The following is a 19362-nucleotide window of genomic DNA, read 5'->3' as shown; positions in this document are numbered from 1 at the left end:
TGCAGCAGGTAGGCAGAAGATGACAAACAGGTCAAGAGATTCAAGGCCTCCTCTACTCCCTCTGTAGCAACAGTATTTCCTTTGTGCTACCCCTGAGGCTGCACTGTTGCCTCAATGAAAATGCTGAATGTGAATAAAAGCCCAACATTTCCCACGTAACATGCCCAACAGCTTAAAGAGAAAGTTGTTCGAGCCAAGGAATTACACTGCTGCTACAACAGAGGATGTGACAAGCCACTGCTTTAAGGACTGAAAGGTGTCACCATCAACATTGTTCTTAGTTGTGGCCCATAGCTTAGGCTAAACGAAGTCCTCTGAGGGAGACAGTCACACATACACACAGCCTCACCAAAGAGAGAAATGCTACTCACTTGATGCACACAGACATTGCATTTGTCACAGAAAACCATCTCGTTGCCGTCCTCTCCTTCTGGTGACCGGCACACATCGCATACAACATCCTCATCATACTCTATGCCCAGCCCTTCCTCTGTCTCAATGGCAATGTTCATATTCTCATAACACAGTGTTTCCAGCTCCTCCAGCACTCTTTCCAGGGTGAATTCATCCATTTCTGGCTTTTCTGAAAGAAAAAAGAGGCAATTCTATGTTAAAGAGGCAGCTCTACCTTAAAGAGAGGGGAAAGGCAATTCTATTCTACATTAAAGAGTTCTCAAACTTTGTTGCAGTGAGATGTTTCTCACTTGGTGTGTGTGTGTGTGGTGGGAGATCCTATTTAAGCCTAAACATTCCAAATGTCAACCCAGAGTTGGTCATTTTGGTTGGTTATGCTTGATTCCAATTGTGGCCTAAGAAGAGGCAAATGAAAGAAAAATGTCAGAAAGAGGTTCATGAGGAACATAAAATAAGTGTGTGTGGTGCTGATCTGGTGCTTAATCAACACAACTGAAAATTGAGGAGCACATGGTCCATACCAACGTGGCCCATCCAATATACAGACCAAAACTGGGCAAGGGGTATGTAAGTCAGAAAAGAACATGTGCTTCCCTTGGCAATTACTTGTGCCTCTTAAGAGAACTATCCTGCTCCCTTTGAGAGGTATGTGTCTACTACATATGCCTGCACAGAAGTCCCATTAAGTTCAATGGGGCTTACTCTCAGGTAAGTGTGTATGAGATTTCAGTAGGGGAGAGCAATCCTATGGCCCCTGGACAGAGTCTGGGGAGCCATAGGATAGTTCGGATTCCTGGATCTGAGGTCAGAGACAGCGCTCCAATCTTGGACCCAGGAGTCTGAGTTCCCCTTCCCCTTGCAGCCAGTGCAAGAGAATTGCACTGGCCGCTTCTCTGAGGTCACAAAGGCAACTTCAGAGGGAAGGGAAAGGGGGTGTGATGATGAGAGGGGAGGGGAGGGCTTATGCCATCTCCCAGGTCTCCCCAGCCTCCTTCCCTCCCCTTCCTCGACACTTCAGCTAGATGGGCGAAAAAGCTTGCCTAGCTAAATTGCAGAGCGGGAGGTGTAGCTGAGGCCAAGATTGCCTCCACTGCACCTCCTGCTCTGCACTGGATACTTGTAAGCCTCCAAGTTCAGAGGCTTAAGAATATTGAGGGTGGATCGGATAGGATTGCACCCTAAGTCACCCAGTCTTGCTTTTGAAGCCACTCACAGGAATACTTGCAACTGTGCCTAAGGGCATAGTCCTATGTACCCATGTACCCAGCTATACTGGCTGGGGCATGCTGAGAATTGTAGGATTTTTCTATCTAAACATGCATACGATTGTGCCCTAAGCCATTTAGCAGATGAAGACGCACGGTTAACAACTTCTAAACCAAGGGTTCTTTCACAATGCCATCTTTCATAAAAGAAGCACTATCAGCTTTAACAGACAAACTGATGGGAACAATAAGGTCTCTTTCAGAAAACTGCTGCTTCTGGTTTTGAAGGCTCAAGGTTTGTGTATCATAGTCCATAAAACAAAAGGATGCATCCATTAAAGTGGCAAGGCAGAGTGTAGTAAAGAGGGATAAGGCCAGCCAAACCACTGCTAATAATATGTTTTGACAGTATCAACATTCACATCTTGCAAAGATGTTCTCTAGTGCTTGATCTTTTAACAAGAATGCCTTAATGTTGATAAAAATGAAAAGCGGATCCATTTTCAGGGTAGTTAAATGGAACTCTAAAAGTGACACCAACTGCTTAGAACATGTTTATTGGTTTGCTTTCTATCTGCACAAAATGAAAAAAGGTGAATGTCATTACAGCTACAAAAGGCAGTTGGGGTGGTGGTATGGAGATTCCAAGGGTGCAAGGAAAAAATAATTTTGTTTATAAAATACCCTATCTATAAAATGGATAATTTATCAATAGGATATTTTATAAAACCAATTTTCTTGGGCTCTTGAAATGTTTCCCCCCTTTTTCCTCCCCTAAGCAGCTTAAGTGCTGAGTTTGGGAGAGCTGCTTACTTTTTGCATGTCTTACTGTGCGTTTTATTCTCATTATGCCAGATTTTTCAGAAACAATAGCTAGCAATATGATCCTGTCAGTGTCTGATCGGTAGCAGGAATCATTACCTTAGTATTATACCTAACAAGCCTTATTAGTGGGAGCAGCTTCTAGCTGCCGCTTCAGTCACATCCACAATGTTAGTAACGATTATTATTGACTAATTTGTCACCTTTTTGTATAATAGTGCATAACGTTATTGATTTTTAATAATTGTTTTTAGGATGTTTTATTAATATTTTGTTAAACCTCTTGGATGCTGATAATGGGAGAAAAGTAGTATATATTTTACAACATACATGAATAGCTTTAAATAAATAAATTACAAGCAATTATTACCGGAAAATCTGCAAACACCAAAGGCACACTAAGTCTTAATTCTCACAGAACTTCTTCGTGTTCTGTTTTTTTTTTAAAAAGTGACACTATCCCCAAACCAATGGGAACGTAACCCCACTGTTCCATGAAGTATCTATCACCTAGCCTTTAATGAGACTAGGGAGCACACCATAGGTCCAGCTTTACCTGTAACACACTGAACAAGCAGGGTGTCTCAGAAGGATATTTTGAGAAGTGCTGTATTTGTAGACAGTCCTGCTGCTACACAGTATGTGTTGCTAAGGATATTTGCATGACATTTTCCTCACTGAATCTAAATCAATAAATAAATTATGAATATGCAAAAGAAAACACATCAGGTGACCACAATTAAATCAAATTGACAGAATTATCACTAGCTAACTAAACCACTAGAGTGATACATATTATCTCATTCATAAGCAGTATCATAAAAGTGATTTTCAATTATGTTTCACGCCTTATGTTATAATGCTTGTGGTACAGAATATTGTTGTGTATCTATAATATTCACACATTCCATTCATTGTAAAACCTATGGTTTAAACCATTTAAAGCCCTGTAACGTATATTCAGGGCCCAAGCATTATTTATCTGAGCACAGTATAAACTGTAACACAGCCCCCCTTCCTGCTATAAATGGCCTTTTCTATTCTGAAGAATTAGAGGATTAATTGGTATCCTTTTGCTTCTTTAGGTCCCTTTGTTTAAGCTTGTTATGTTTCTGGCTGCCTGATTTGTATTTACAACCAGACATGGCAGTGAAGCATGTGTGTGTATTAATTTTATACATACAACAAAGGCCTTTTAGACATTGCTTCCTGTCCCTGGGATCTACATCCGTTCTTTTAACCTATACACTCCTCTGGAGACCAAACGTATGTTTTGGGGCCTGTAAATCCTAACAGCAGCACTGGCTCTCACTGTTCTCAGGATCTCAATGTTCCTGATTATTTTCGTGCTTGTTCAATCCTCCCGCACCAATTTGCTGCCAGATACTGCTGATTCCTTCTACCTCTGAGTAGGAAATGCCAGCGGAAACTAAGGAACTCTGGGGCTTGTAGTTCTTGAGAAAGCATGTCACATTTGGTGGCGTAATACTCCTTGTCTCTCAAATTACAGATGCTACAGTTTCCTGTACAGGTGTGCTCCCCCCACCCTATCTCCCCTCTTTCTTGTTCTAGAGGACCAGGAGTTCAGTCTTCAGAAATCTCACACAATCGTACAAGTTATGGATACTAGTGTTGGGCCAAATTATTTGCCCCAGGTTTTTTTTTTAGCATTTTGTGGGAGTAGAGCAAAAAAGGACCCCAAAGACTGAATCAATCTTTGCTCAGTCATTGGTAGGTGGGCTGTGGGTTAATATGAGGTAGCTGAAGGTTTCTTTTCTCTATTTCTCTAATTTTGCATTGGAAAAGCCTCCCAAGAATTCCACTGAGAATGTAGCACCATTCCCATAGGCATTCTGTCCCCAGGAATGCTGCCAGGTGGCTTAGAGCTGCCAACTGAAGCAGTGGCAAGGTTTTTTTACTCCTGTAAAAGAAAGAAAAATAAAGAGAAAACTCCTGGCCAACTTATATTAATGCAAGAACTCCCCATCACAAACGGTATTAGAATCTTGCCTGCCCCCCTGACAATATTCCCATCATTTCCACAGGGAATGAATGGTTCTGCAGAATTTGGGTGTGTCTGTATGTAAGATATTCAGCACACCTTTCTACCTGACACAGATTCAGGGAAATAAGTTTGCATAAACATCATTAAGTATGATCTCCAACTTAGCCTCAATTGTTTTCCTCATGGTGATGGGCTTGCAGCCCAGGCTGCACCCTAGAATTATCTCTCCCCCACCATCCAGTTCCTGGGTGTGATCATGGCATAACTTATGACTTTATGGTTAAAGGAATTCCATGGGGAGGAACTCCTGACTTTGTATCCTCAAGTGAACCATTTTCAGCGGTTGGGAGTATTGGCTCTGGCCCTCTATCCTCTTTGTCCTATAACTATTATTCCTAGCCCCCTCCCACACAATCCTACAAGTATTTGGACCTCAATCTCGACCTCCAGTCATCTCCTTTCACTCCTCCCTTTAGTCTCTCCCTTCACCATTCCTTCTCTCCCTTCATCCCTAACTCTTGACAAGAATATTAAACACTTTGAAAATCTTAAGACTGGAAGTAGAATCAATTATGGAAGATAATCCATAAACCTATGCTCTTTGTGTAACAGCTGGGCTAAGGGTCTGCAGGTGGGTGGGTATTAAAGAAACAGGGAGAAGGAAGAGTTAAATTGTGTAGAGAGAAGAAGGTGCATGTAATTTGCACATTTTATTCGGATAGCAGCATCTGGATTTTCTTGGTAAAAGAATTTGGATTTGGCTCAGAAGACATGCTATGTGCTTGGACACTTAAGCAACATAAAAGCTTCTCAAAGAGCCATCTCTATTCACAGTGTTTGCCTTAGCTTGACAAGTTTAGGCAAGGATCTGGATTGGCATCTTACTTGTCTGTGTCAGTCTGGGATTCAGCCAGCCAGACAACACAATTCCCTACCAGGGCTCTTTTCAAATGCTAGAACTGTTAAGCCAGAACATGTAGGGAAACCTGACAGTACTGGTTTATTGTTGGCAAACCTGATGGATGACTACAGGATACTTTTGGAAACCAAATTTGGTATATAGCAGCTCATGATGTTTAGAGCAGTGCAGACAGTCACCTTTTTGAAAAGGGCTTAACTAGTCATCTGCTATAGCAAACCTCATGCCTCTGCTCCTCCTAAATATAGCTATTGGCCTTTATTGGAGTGGCAGTATAAAAAGGCATTGTCAGCAAGAGACTCAATATGCATATCAGCACCCTTTAGGATGGTAAACATTCCCTCAGCATCATCCTGAGAGATGCATTGGCTATTTATTCTGATCCAGAATGGATTACTACAGGATAGTTTCGGAAACCAACTTTGGTGTATAGTACCTCATGGAGTCCTTTGAGAACAAACGAGTTAGTTAATCAACGATTTCAGATGTAAGCAATTGAGGGAACAGTTTTGAAGGTCCCTGCAAACAACCACAACATAATACTTTAACAAATGCACTTAACTTAGCCCTGGGATTACACATCTCAAGACACTAACATATAGTGGTAGCATTTGCCTGTACCTAAGGGGAAAGTACAGAACTACACTGGGGGCAGTGCCATATTCTGCCCTGGGGAGGATGTTTCGATTGAGCTTCTGAAGGCCACCCTGTGGAATGGTCTTTGGCACACAACATCTTCTCTTCTTCCCTTCCACAGATTGTCTGAGTCATCATTTCAAAGCAGAAGTGCTTAAGAAGCTAGTGGGGGCCTCTCTGCTCTACAGCATTCCGGTACTGTCAGTGTCCCATTCCTCAAAATAGCAATGAACAAGAACTCCAAATTGTCTTGATGGAAACACTGGAGTACATAGTAGCTAGAGAAGCAGAAGGTGTTGCATTGCATGAGCTCCCTAAGGGCAGCTGTGGATGCTATGTTGGAGTAGCAGAGACCTCACTTCAGACACACATGGACCAGGTAACTTCCCCATTCTATAGTGATTGCTTGTATGCTCTGAATCTGCTGTCAGAAGTGCACAGCCCTGGAAGACAAGTTGAACTATGAAATGACCACAGCTATGAAGAGATGGCCCCTTCCGGGAAGAGAGGAAGTCTGGTTGTTGGTGCTTGACATGGAGAAATAGGATAACCTAACTTCAGAGCAACCTTCAAGATGTCTCATGTGATCTTTAATAAGGTGGTGGAGAGTAGTCCAATTATGCAGAGGCATGGTGATCTACCATGCAGTATCCATGAAAAAAAGACTTGTGTTGACCCTGTGCAACCTGGCCTTTAATGTGGGCTACCTAATCCTCAGCATCATCTTTAGGGTCAGAAAATCCATGGCTACCTGGAAAATCTTTGGAAAGATAGCCTGTAGCCTCGAAATGACCTGTATTTCGAGGATGTGATTAAATGAAGCGATACAGGGTTTCCATGAACTGGAGCTCCCAGGCAGGGGGGTGGGGGGCTCTGGATTCCTCTCATGTCCATATTTTGGCCATGAATCCCATGGTTCAGAATACTACAACCAAAAATGCTTCTTCACCATGGTATTTTCAGGCAAAGCCATGATGCAGCCATCTTCTGGACATCTATCTTTGCTAAAAAAAAAAACACCTGATGGTAGTTATCTACTTCTCTGGGCCTCTGGTGCTCATCACTAACATTCCAGTGCATCTGGTCATCCTTATGGACTAGATTTTCACCTTGCAAACCTGGCTCATGGCACCATACTGTGCTCCAAGGATGGCCATAGGTAAGAACTTCATCTGCTACCAAAGTAGGACCAGGCTGCCTATGATGAGAGACCTCTGGCAGCTAAAGTTGAGGTGGAGGTCCCTATACACTGAGGAATGACCTGGTTGCTGACGTGATTGTGGTATGTTGCAACTGCACAGCAACTGTGAGAAGAGGGGGGACATCCTCCGGGAGGAATACACTGATCTCCCCAGGCCAGGTGACTAGGAAGATGCAGTGTCGAGTGAGCACCTGGATCATATGTCTCACCTGGTAAGACCTTGGTCTGAAGCAACCAACCTCTGTGAGAAGCGCTTTAGGCCTAGTATGGCCTAGCTTCCTGAGACCTATGCTAAAAGCAGCCACCCTAACCACTCACTTCATACTTAACTCTGTTCCTAGCACACCCCTCCAGGCCGCTGTCAACACCTAACAAAAATTATTGTTTTCACCTATTGTTCTCCTTGCTAAGTAGTAACGTTTCTTAGGGTACTTCAAGATGGAGGGCTCCTAGTGGTAACAATCAAAAGGCAATGGGCAACTATTCCATTTTTTCTTCCTTAACATTTTTTTTCTGGTAAGACAGAAGAACTGGTCAGAAAGCATGGGACTGTTATACACTGAAGATGAGGTCATCTAGACCCCCTGTAAAATTCCATGAATGGGGCAATGCAATTGCGCAATAAAAGCCTTGTCTGGAAGCACCCTCAATGAACCAAAATTCATGTCTTTGTTGAATGGATACAGATGGTAAGGAAAGGGTCTGAGAGGTATGGGAGTCATGGATTGGTCTTCGGTGCTGACCTCAGTTGGGTTGTAGAGACTGATTTTTTGCAGGTACAAACATGTTAGTGGAAAGAGTTCATTTTACATGACTGGGAGTTGGTGCTAATTCACAGATTAGCTGTTCTTTCTCAAAGCACAAATGGGGTAAGAGCTATCTGGGTTTGCTGGGTGATGAGTAAGGGTGGAAGGTGTGGGGAGTTTTGTCAGATACAGTTCAGTGTCCAGTGGAGAATTTTCCAGGTATTTCCAGGAAAATACTTCCAGGTATGAACCATATGGTTCAATGTCCAGTGGAGAATTTTCACACATCTGTTCACTGCTGATTAGTCACCTTTTCAGACTACTAGCAAATTTCATTTTAAAAGTCTGTGGGGCTGCAGCTATGGGCACTTTGCTTCGAGAGATCCCTTTGTTCAGGAGGGTTGCGAGGAAGGGTTAAGAAATAATGGCAACAAGCCTCTGTGGGGTGCGTCTAGGAAGGGAGGGAAACTTGTTTGGCTCAGGGCATGCTGAAAGTGGCCAAAGATCCCCAGTGAGGAAAGCATTGTGTTCCCCACCCTGTTTCTACAGCTAGCCAGTGGTAAGAGAACTGCTGACAGGCTGTGTCAGTCCTTGACCACCACAAAAGCATTCAAGATAGCAGTCTGGTATTCACAGAAGAGGCAAGGGGACAGCAAACCAACATTAGGTAATACAAATCATTGTTTCTTTAATTGCATTCAAGTCAGATTCTGGTTTGTTTAACTAACTATGGTTAAAACAAACTATGACCTGATTCGCATGTAATGCCAATTCATGGGTTGTTTAACCCATGAATTGGTGGGGCCGCACCAGTTTGAGTGAGCTGCCTCCCGCCTTCTAGCCACTTCCACTTTGCATCCAGTTTCTCAAGCAACCCAAGAATGCCCTGTTCCTGGGTTGTACTCTGTGACATCCGAACCTGGGCTGTTGAGGGACAAACAATGCAGAGTTTTAACCCAACAACAAACCATGGGTTCCTGGGTTGAGAAGCCAGATGCAAAGTGGAAGTGCAAGCAGTCATGAGGCAGTGTGCTCGCTCCCACACAGCTTAAACAGTCCAGGGTTTAAAGAACCCATGAGTTATCATTACGTGTGAACTGGGCCTATAGCGTAGGCTTCGTGTTACATCTAAATGTATAAGTCCAACTGTTTTTACTCATGAAGCAGGACAAAGGTGAGTATGTGGGAAGGTACAGAGAGGATTTCCAAAGGAAACATTATACCAACGTTATGTTAATTGTAGAGATGACAAAAGCACTGGACGAGTGCCTATTTCACTCTAAGTGGAAACAAACCTCATTCCTGCAACTGTATCCTACCCTACACCTTCTGTTACAGCCTATTTCCCCAGGCTAGGGAAGGTTGTAAATTTTTCATCGTTAGTGATACTGCCAGCTGAATCCACAAGAAAGTGGACAGAGTTGATGAAAAACCTCTTCCATCCCCTGGCTTCACTTAGATATGAAGGCAAGTTTTTCTTCAGCAGAAGACCCGTTTGCCATGCCGTTGGATTTTTAAGCACTAAGCAAGAATTATATGTGAGGCCTGCATGAACGGGAACTGTGCTCACCAATTGTGTCTTGTTGCTTATATGGCCAAACTCTTTTCAGTGTCTTTTACATATAGACTCACATTCCATTTATGTGTAATTACATTAGTACTGTAATTAGTTTGCCAAGCTCCACTCACAAGTACCCCTGGAGCCTATCTGAGTGACAAACGTACTTGATGGGTACGAGGCGATTAATGGCTTATGAATCGCTAAACGATGAGGCCTGAGGGTAAAGTTCTTTTCCCATTTATGCTCCATTTATCTTCCTCAGCATCATATAAAGTTATCACTATTCATAAAGATGTTTTATTTTTAACAACTGAGCAAAACTGCTGCCTTTTGACAGTGTTCAACACAAGGAGGATGTGGAGTGTTCTCTCAGCCATTTCATGTTCTGTCCTTCACTCACATCAGAGGCCTTTCTTTAGAAAGAAACCAAGTGCTATTTCTGGACAGTTGATACTCAATGGTTTTCACTTAAGAATAGCAGGGGGAAAGTAATATACAAGTGGCCCTCAACAGAAATCTTGAAACAGAACTGGATGAACAACAGTAGAAGTGAGATAATCATCCCAGCCACAGTGCTACAGGGTTGTGTAAATGGATTAATACTAATATGAAAGTAGTGCCACAGAATAATAGGCATGGTACTCCCTAGGAAAGCAGCCGTCTGCCTGGTATTGACAGGAAACTAGCTATTGATATCCTTCCTTCTGTAAAATGAGGGATGATGGAAATGCCTCATAAGTTTGCCATCTTTTTTTTAAAAAAAAGGACTCCTGTGCTTTAACAGCTGCATGGCAAACAGAAATACAGCAGGTGATGCTTCTCCCATCATCTGCATTGGGGGCCACATGAGAACAGTGGACATGCCAACAGGTGAAAGCTACTTTCAAGTAGGTATCCCTCTCCCCATAAAGGAAATCTAATTTCCCATGTTCTGTATTGCTATTTGTACTTTTCCATGTTAACTGCATTGCATTCCTTCAGATCCCATCATTTCTTATAAATAAAATTCTATTTAGAGATATTCTTTTACAAAGGCAAATCCCTCCAATTTTTGCAATTTGCATTCATCCCCCCTCCCCTGTAAGTTTTTGTCTTACTTCTCTTACTTTGGTGCTGGGGCAGGGTGGGTAGAGAAGGGGAATGGAAGTTCAAATGGTGGCAACAGCACCACAGAGTATTTGGCAAATTACTTGCAGTGGCCGTGTGATGGTGTTTTTAAGGCAGCAGCAGTGGGTGGAGATCTTATGAGAGTGCACAAGGGGTCTTTGGGGACTCAGGTTCTGTACCCTTGAGTTATATACTGAGGAATCACATTATCTGAAGGACCACTTACACCTGTATGAGCTTGCCCAAGCATCAAGATCTCTGGCCCACCAGAAAGAGCCATTAGACTGGTGGGTACAAAGGACAAGGATTTCCCAGTGGTGGCCACACACCTTTGGAACTCCCTCCCCAGGGACACATGTATGGCTTCATCACCGAGGCCTTAAAAAGAAAAGAAAAGCCTGAAGACAAATTTATTCCAGTCTGCATTTTGTGCTTAAAAACTGTTAAGCCGCTGCTGGTACTGCTGTGTGTGTGTTTCATTGTAATGTATATGTTCATCTTCTTGTAATATTGTAAGCCGCCTTGTTAGGGCAATGCCGCCTGAAAGCTGGGCAAAAAATCTTATAAATAAAATGCTGAGGAAAGCGTCACTTATTTCTGCCTGTCATGCAGCTGTCAAAGTCACAGAAAAAGTTGTCAACTAAAGGTTCTTTCACAATGCCATCTTTCATAATAGAAGCACTTTCAGCTTTAACAGGCAAACTGATGGGAACAATAAGGTCTCTTTTAGAAAACTGCTACTTCTGTTTTGAAGGCTCAGGGTTTATGTGTCATAGTCATCATAGAATCATAGGGTTGGAAGGGGCCTACAAGTCCATCGACTCCAACCCGCTGCTCAGTGCAGGAAGCCTGACTCCCAGGCAGTCTCCCATCCAAGTAATAACCAGGGCTGACCTTGCTTAGCTTCCGAGATCAGGCACATCCAGCCCTGTGGTGCTTAAGGTTGTAAAAGTTTCAACCAACCGCTTGTAAAAAGTGGGCAACCCCAGCAGGCAGGGCTGAGCTAACTAGTTGTCCTTGTCCATAAAAGCAAAGAAGAAATCTTCTTATTAGGGCTTCTGGCTAGAGCAAGACTGTGTTAGCCTCCTCAGATACACCAGGATGGGGAATAACGGAGCAACGGTGCCCTGCCATTTCTCTACCTCTTGAAAAAAATGACCCTGGTAAAGTGAGAAGGGATTTCCAACTGTGCTGAAGCAGCACTGCCAGTGGCTGTTGCTGCTGTAGCACAAGGATGCATCCATTAAAGTGGCAAGCCATTTATTTATAAATAAATAAAATGCTGAGGAAAGCTTCACCTACTGAATTTCTGCCTGTCATGCAGCTGTTAAGGCCACAGAAAAAGTTGTCAACTTTACTACTTGTTGCTGGTGCTGTGGGAGAAAGAATGAAGATGCATCAAAACCTCACAAGGGTTTGTGCAAAGTAGGCACAAACTCAAGACTTACAACCAAAGCTTCTGCTTAACATTGTATTTACTCAGGGTGAAATCCTATGCATGTTTAGACAGAGAAAAGGCCTATAATTCCCAGCATGCCCCAGCCAGCTATGTCTGGGGCATGCTGGGAGTCGTAGGCCTTTTCTCTGTCTAAACATATATATTATTGTGCCCCTCGTTGGCCTGTTTGTTTTACTTTTTTTATATCCTGCCCTTCAGTATTTCTACTCTCAGGGCAACACTTGCAAAAAACACTTTTTTTGACCCCACTTTGCATTGTTAATGACATTTCAGCTGAGTCATTATTCATTGGGCAAGTGTGAGGCTTCCCTTGTAACTGAAGCCATTATTAATTTTCTTTCACTGGAATCCCATCAACCACTTTCCTATACTTATGCTACCTGGTAGAGGTGCGAGGTTGGCATGCTTATTACTACTCTAGCAAGACAATTAACACTTTCCTATTAAATACATACTTCCTGCTTTCTAAGTGTTCTGATAATGAACTGCTTAATAAACCAGGGAGTAATATTAACAGATGAGTCACCCTGTGCAATAACTGAGGCTTATTTCCAACTAAATGCGCTTCAGCTGAAATCAATTTACTGAAACCAGCACTCCTTTCACCTTGCAGAGTATATTGGAGAGGATGATAAAAGTGCTCATGAGCAACAATTTTTAGACCACTGGCTGTGCCATTAGTTGAGTCACAATGTGCAAACCTGATTGTTTCTTCTAGAACGTGTGTTTGTGTGCGCGCATGCATACAGTTGCTGTTTGATATTATGTTTCAGAAATATTGCTGCAGTCCTACAGGTATATATAATCTCCCCTAAGCCTTTTGCGTTCTTTTTCCTGTCTTGTCTTTGGAAAATTACAACAAGTGTATGAGCATCCTTTAAAAAGAAGAACCATAGGGTGATAGAATCATAGAATAGTAGGGTTGGAAGGGGCCTACAAGGCCATCAAGTACAACCCCCTGCTCAATGCAGGAATCCAAGTCAGAGCATCCCTGACAGATGGCTGTCCAGCCTCGTCTTGAACGCCTCCGGTGTGGGAGAGCCCACCACCTCCCTAGGTCATTGGTTCCATTGTCGTATTGCTCTAACAGTCAGGAAATTTTTCCTGACGTTCAGCCGGAATCTGGCTTCCTGTAACTTGAGCCCATAATTCCGTGTCCTGCACTCTGGGATGATCGAGAAGAGATCCTGGCCTTCCTCTCTGTGACAACCTTTCTAGTACTTGAAGAGCACTATCATCTCTCCCCTCAGTCTTCTCTTCTCAAGGCTAAACATGCCCAGTTCTTTCAGTCTCTCTTCATAGGGCTTTGTTTCCAGTCCCCTGATCATCTTTGTTGCCCTCCTCTGAACCTTCTCCAGTTTGTCTGCATCCTTCTTAAAGTGTGGTGCCCAGAATTAGACACAGTACTCCAGATGAGGCCTAACCAGTGCTGAGTAGAGGGGAAATAGTACTTCCCAGGATTTGGAAGCTATGCTTCTATTAAGCATAGCCCAAAAGAGCATTTGCCTTTTTTGCAGCCACATCACATTGTTGGCTCATATTCAGCTTGTGATCGACAACAATTCCAAGATCCTTCTTGCTTGTAGTGTTGTTGAGCCACGTATCCCGCATCTTGTAACTGTGCATTTGGTTTCTTTTTCCTAGGTGCAGAACTTGGCATTTATCCCTATGAAATGTCATGCTGTTGTTTTCTGCCCAGTGCTCCAGTCTGTCCAGATCACTTTGAATTTTGTTTCTGTCTTCCAAAGTATTAGCTATCCCTCCCAATTTTGTGTCATCTGCAAATTTGATCAGCATTCCCTGCACCTCCTCCTCCAAGTCATTAATAAAAATGTGGAAGAGCACTGGGCCCAGGACTGAGCCCTGTGGTACCCCACTCATTACCTCTCCCCAGTTGGAGAAGATCCCATTGATAAGCACTCTTTGAGTCCGGTTCTGAAGCCAACTGTGGATCCACCAGATCGTTGTTTCATGTAGCCCACTTTCAGCTAGTTTGCTCATCAGGATATCATGGGGCACTTTGTCAAAAGCTTTGCTGAAGGCGAGGTATATGATGTCTACAGCATTCCCACGGTCCATAAGGGAGGTGACTTGATCAAAAAATGAGATCAGATTCGTTTGGCAGGACTTGTTTTTGACAAATCCATGTTGGCTTCGAGTTATCACTGCATTGTTTTCAAGGTGCTTCCAGATGGATTGCTTTATCATCTGATCCAGAATTTTTCCAGGGATTGATGTCAGACTGACTGGTCTGTAGTTCCCAGGTTCCTCCTTTTTACCCTTTTTGAAGATAGGGGCAATTAGCCCTCCTCCCGTCATCTGGCACTTCCCCCGTCCTCCATGATTTCTCAAAGAGAATAGACAGCGGTTCTGAGAGTTCTTCTGCCAGTTCTTTTATTACTTTAGGATGCAGTTCATCTGGCCCTGGAGATTTGAACTCATTCAAAGTAATTAGGTGTTCCTTGACCATATGCCTATCGATCTCAAGCTGCAATCCTGCCCCTTCAGCCTGTACTTCGCCTTTGCCAGGGGGGTCATAGACCCTCTTCTGGAAGAAGACTGAGCCAAAGTAGGAATTGAGCACCTCTGCCTTTTCTTTGTCATCTGTTATTGTTTTGCCATCCTTATTTAATAGTTGAACAACCATTTCTTTCCTCTGCCTTTTACTATGCACGTAGCTGAAGAAAGCCTTTTTGTTGTTTTTAGCATCCCTCGCTAACCTCAGCTCGTTCTCAGCTTTAGCCTTCCTGACACCATCCCTGCAATTCTGTGCTACCTGCCTGTACTCCTCCTTTGTTACTTGGCCTTCTTTCCACTTCCTATATGTGTCCTTTTTTGTTTTCAGGTCATCCCTAAGCTTTTTGTGAAGCCACACTGGCTTCTTCTGTTGTCTTCCACCTTTTCTTCTTGTTGGAATTGTTTGTAATTGTGCCGTGAGAATTTCCTTTTTTAAAAGCTCCCACCTATCTTGGACTCCTTTTCTCATTAGCGTCGCTTGTCATGGGACCTTACTGATCATTATTCTGAGTTTATTAAAATCAGCTTTCCTAAAACCCAGGGTACGCGTTTGGCTCGACTTGGCTTTTGTTTCCCTTAGAACCAAGAACTCAAGTACAACATGGTCGCTTTCCCCCAGAGTTCCTGTAACTGCTACTTTATCCACTAAGTCATCTCTGTTGGTTAGGATCAAGTTAAGGATAGCCGATCCTCTAGTTCCTTCCTCTACTTTCTGTAGGAGGAAGTTATCCGCCACACAAGTCAGGAATTTCCTGGAGGGGCCATGTTTTGCAGGATTTGTCTTCCAACAAGTATCAGGGAAATTGAAGTCCCCCATTACTACTACATCATGCTTCCTTAAAACGTTGGCTATTTGCTTTTCAAAAGTTTCGGGTGGCCAGTAGTAGACTCCGATCACCAGGTTCCTTTTATTCTTTTCTCCATTTATTTTGATCCAGACGCTCTCGATGGGGCTACCAAGCTCATCCTCCTGTATTTCTGTGCAGATGTATTTTTCACATACAGTGCAACCCCACTTCCCTTTCTGTTCCTCCTGTTCTTTTTGAACAAGTTATATCCTTCAATTGCCGTAGTCCAGTCATGAGAGTCATCCCACCAAGTCTCAGTTATACCTATCAAGTCATAATTTCCCTCCCGTATTAAGAGTTCAAGTTCGTTCCGTGTGTTTCCCATACTCTGGGCATTAGTATATAGACATCAAAGACCATGTGCTTCATAGTCTGGCTTTCTTCCTACATGTGTCTGAAGACTATTATTGGGCGCTATCAGAGCTGTTCTCTCCGTTGCAGTGCACGCTCCTACGTCCATTGTTACCCCCATCATTACATCTCCCTTCCCCGTAGGATTCAGTTTAAAGCCCTCCTGATGAAGTTCTTTATGCTGTGGCCACATTCTTCCCAGCCTTTGTGAGGTGCAACCCGTCCTTTGGATATTTAGACCAGAGTCAGAATTTCCTAGGCACTAAACATCCCTCTTACTTTTAACGCCTTTTCTGCCTAGAGCTTTAAAAAAGGCACTTAAAATATGTTGCCCTTATTTTCTCTAAATCTGAGATAATGATCCTTACCTAACTCACAGGGATGCTGTGGGAACTAGAGCTATCAGAATGAGAAATGTGCTTTCAAAGTATAAACAGGATTAGTTTCCCACCCCTCCAAACACACACCTATGCACCCCCTCTCTGGATTTAGGGCAAACAGATTTTTGCCACTCAGTGCTTTGATTCTGCAATCATGATGATGATGCCAAATATTTTCAAAACCTCTAGAAGGGTTAGAGATATAATTCATTTAAAGAGAAGTCATGCTTTCTGGATTCAGTGTCACATGGTTAGGAGATTCTGAGTTGGGAGGTTTTTTGCCTCAGTTTAACATGAACGTTTAATGAAATCACATTTTCCAAAGCATCTTCTGAACTCACAAATCTTGAGTTGTAAATGAACTGATTATCAAAGTCAAGCTTCAACAAATCCACTCACCACGCTTGCCATAGTGAGTGTTGCACTACCCTCTGGTGAGCAGGATGACCAGCCGCAGCTCCAAGAGCAGGGAAGGGGGGCAGAAGTGTGTTGGGCAATGCTGGATGGAGGCACTTGGGGCTCCTCCAAGCAGAACTGCCCCAACCTGGCATGACCCCCATTCCATCAGTTCACTATTAAGGAAGTGACCTGAGTGTATGCAAGTAGAGCACATTAAGGACGGGATGCTTGATTTTTTGTGCTGCAGTCCGTGGGATTTCTTAAGAGTAAGTACATGACTTAAAGAGCTGCAAAGCTTGTAAGCATCAGAGCGAATGAAGAAGTGGGGCCAAGGACCCCTGACATAAACACATTATCCCCAGTCCATCAATGGGGTGGTGTAGATGTGCATTTCCATGCTCAGATCTCCCCCATAACGTGCTAACATCTTGCCCAGCAGTTTCATACTCAGTGCTCACCCCAATCCACAAAGCAAAGAGTGCAAGAGAAGAAGACACAGCTGTGTTGTGCATGTGAAGCCCCCTCCCGCAATCCCAAGATTCTCCTTCTCTGCTCTTCCTTATCTTAAAACATCCTTCCCTGAACTTGGTGCCCTCCACATGTATTGGACTACAACTCCCCAGCATACCCCAGCCAGCCATGCTGGGAGTTGTAGTCCAACACATTGGGAGGGCACCAGGTTGGAGAACGCTATCCTAAACCAAGTGACTTAAAGCTTTGTCAGTGGGTACAAGGATCTCTATTCAAATATGTGGAAGTACTTTCCTCTGTAATCAGTAAGACTTGGTTCCTATTAGGATCAGGGCGTTAAAAGTTGCAATTTATAAACCACGTACCCTAGATTAGCGCCATTAAGGACAAGTGGATTATTCAGAAACAGATGGGACCTTTCCGTGCTTCCCTCCTTTCTAAATATTTACCTCCAACTCTGTAATAAATTTGCTTCCTTTACAAGAAGGATGGGGGAAGGAACAACAACGTTTTCTCTTCAGAGTGATGTTCTGAGATGCTCAGGTGTTACTGTGATACCACAGAAACTCTTCTCCATAATTGAAACAAAATACAAGGAGAATATGAGCCAAAAATATGCTGTGAAGCTCCCAGATATTTCATTATGAACCTATCCTGCTAATGCACTTAAAAGATTTACAGGAACCAATTATCACCCTTTATGCCACCCACCAACATCAATTATTGCTTAAATTTAAGATAATGGCAAAATGTTTTCAGAAGCCACTTTATAATCAGCTCTCTCTCTGCCTCTGCAATAATGCTTTGTTCTCACAGAGCTGTCCTGGGGCAATTCTGATCTAAGAATCCTTTGGAATCTGAATGCAGGGTTGGCTCTAGATGTGAGGGAGTCCTGGGCACTATGTCCCTCCGTGGGGCCTCCTCCAATAGTTCAGAACTATTGGAAGGGGCTTACTGGGTGGCTGGGATGGTGATGCAGGTAGCGGAAGCCATAGAGGCCCTGAGAAGAATGCTGCACAGCTGCAGGAAGACAGCCACCATTTTAACAATTTCCAAATGCCCTAATGTTGCACTGCTATGTCTGAGATGTGTGTGTGCGCGTGCGCGCGTGTGTGTGTGAACCAGTGCTCTTTTGGTTTCTGCAGCCACTGGCTGTTCATCTGCCTAAACTGGGCTGAATGGGCCCTTCAATTCACCCCACACACATACACGCACACACTTACACATACCTTTTGTTCAGTGCTGAAAAGAGCTCCAAAAAAGCTTCAGGGAGCAAGAGATTCAACAACTTAATTCCTCCCCATTGTAGCATTACACCTATGCTGGGGCACTGGGAAAGTATTAAACTGATGGCTCCCTTGCTTCAGCTCCTCTCAGAGCGGAGTGGCCAGAGGGAAAACAATTCTTAAAGGGGTCCATTTTACATTGTCACGACCACTGGGGAGGGACTGAAATGACAGCTCCCCTGCTGCAGCCACTTAGCATTCCTGAAGGGCTCAGTGGTAGAACACCTGCTTTGCATGCAAAAGGTCCCAGGTTCAATCCCCAGTATCTCCAGGAAGGGCTGGAAAAGCTTCTGCCTGAAACCCTGGAGAACCACCGCCAGTCAGTGTCAACAATACTGGGCTAGATGGACCAGTGATCTGATTCTGTATGTGACAGTGGCCTATGTTCCTCTCAGTGCGGAGCCACAGAGGCTTTTTGTTTTGGTAGCGGTGGGCCTTGCCCAACCATGCTGTGTGGAGATGCTGGGCCTATCCAAACAGTTGATTTTATTCATCTGCAACTATTGCTGATGGTTTGTACAAATAAAAAAAAAACATTTAAAAAATGAAGAGAGAGGCTAGTGTTGAAACGGTTAAGGCAATCTTTTCTTTGTGTGATTCTGTAACCTACCTGCTATCTTAGCCTAAAAGTAGGCTTTCTTAATAGGCCAGGTTAAGTTCAGAGGAATTGCTCCATAGTAATTTTTTTTATAATTCCAAAAATTATTTTATCTTGTTTCCCCTGAACTTGACTATATTCTGCAGTCTTTAAGCACTGGACAGTGGTACAACTTTTTAAACTGCCTCCATCCATATAAACCCCCAGAGGCACTGAGATTATAAGATGACAACCTACTCTGGATGCTCCACCATTGAAATGAGGCAAGTTGCCACCAGGCAGGGTCTTCTTAGCAGTGACTACCACCTCATGGAATCACCTCCCTGAGATAGCCTGCCATGTCATAACACAAGAACACATGAAGAGCCATGCTGGATCAGACCAAGGGTCCATCTAGTCCAGCACTCTTGTTCACACAGTAGCCAACCAGCTGCACA

The 19362-nt window shown here is 43.5% G+C and overlaps 1 protein-coding gene across 7 annotated transcripts in view; it reads right to left on the bottom strand.

The window, feature by feature from the left end:
- JADE2 (jade family PHD finger 2) overlaps nt 1–19362 on the bottom strand; it is a 217891-nt gene that overhangs the window by 72246 nt on the left and 126283 nt on the right. For 6 of the 7 annotated variants that reach the window (XM_084838945.1, XM_084838947.1, XM_084838944.1 and 3 more), the window contains exon 6: nt 372–583. In XM_084838945.1, coding sequence (XP_084695071.1) covers nt 372–583 — 212 coding nt within the window. Of the gene's footprint in view, nt 1–371; nt 584–2997; nt 12145–19362 lie in introns of those variants that run through there. The other variant, XM_084838950.1, reaches the window with a different exon arrangement.

Source organism: Heloderma suspectum, chromosome 2 (genome assembly GCF_057233095.1).
Source record: "Heloderma suspectum isolate Gila_16-S chromosome 2, 16-S_ref, whole genome shotgun sequence".
In the NCBI taxonomy this organism is placed as follows: domain Eukaryota; kingdom Metazoa; phylum Chordata; class Lepidosauria; order Squamata; family Helodermatidae; genus Heloderma; species Heloderma suspectum.
Note: the sequence above shows the minus strand (reverse complement) of the source record. Positions and strands in the feature narration are given on the sequence as shown.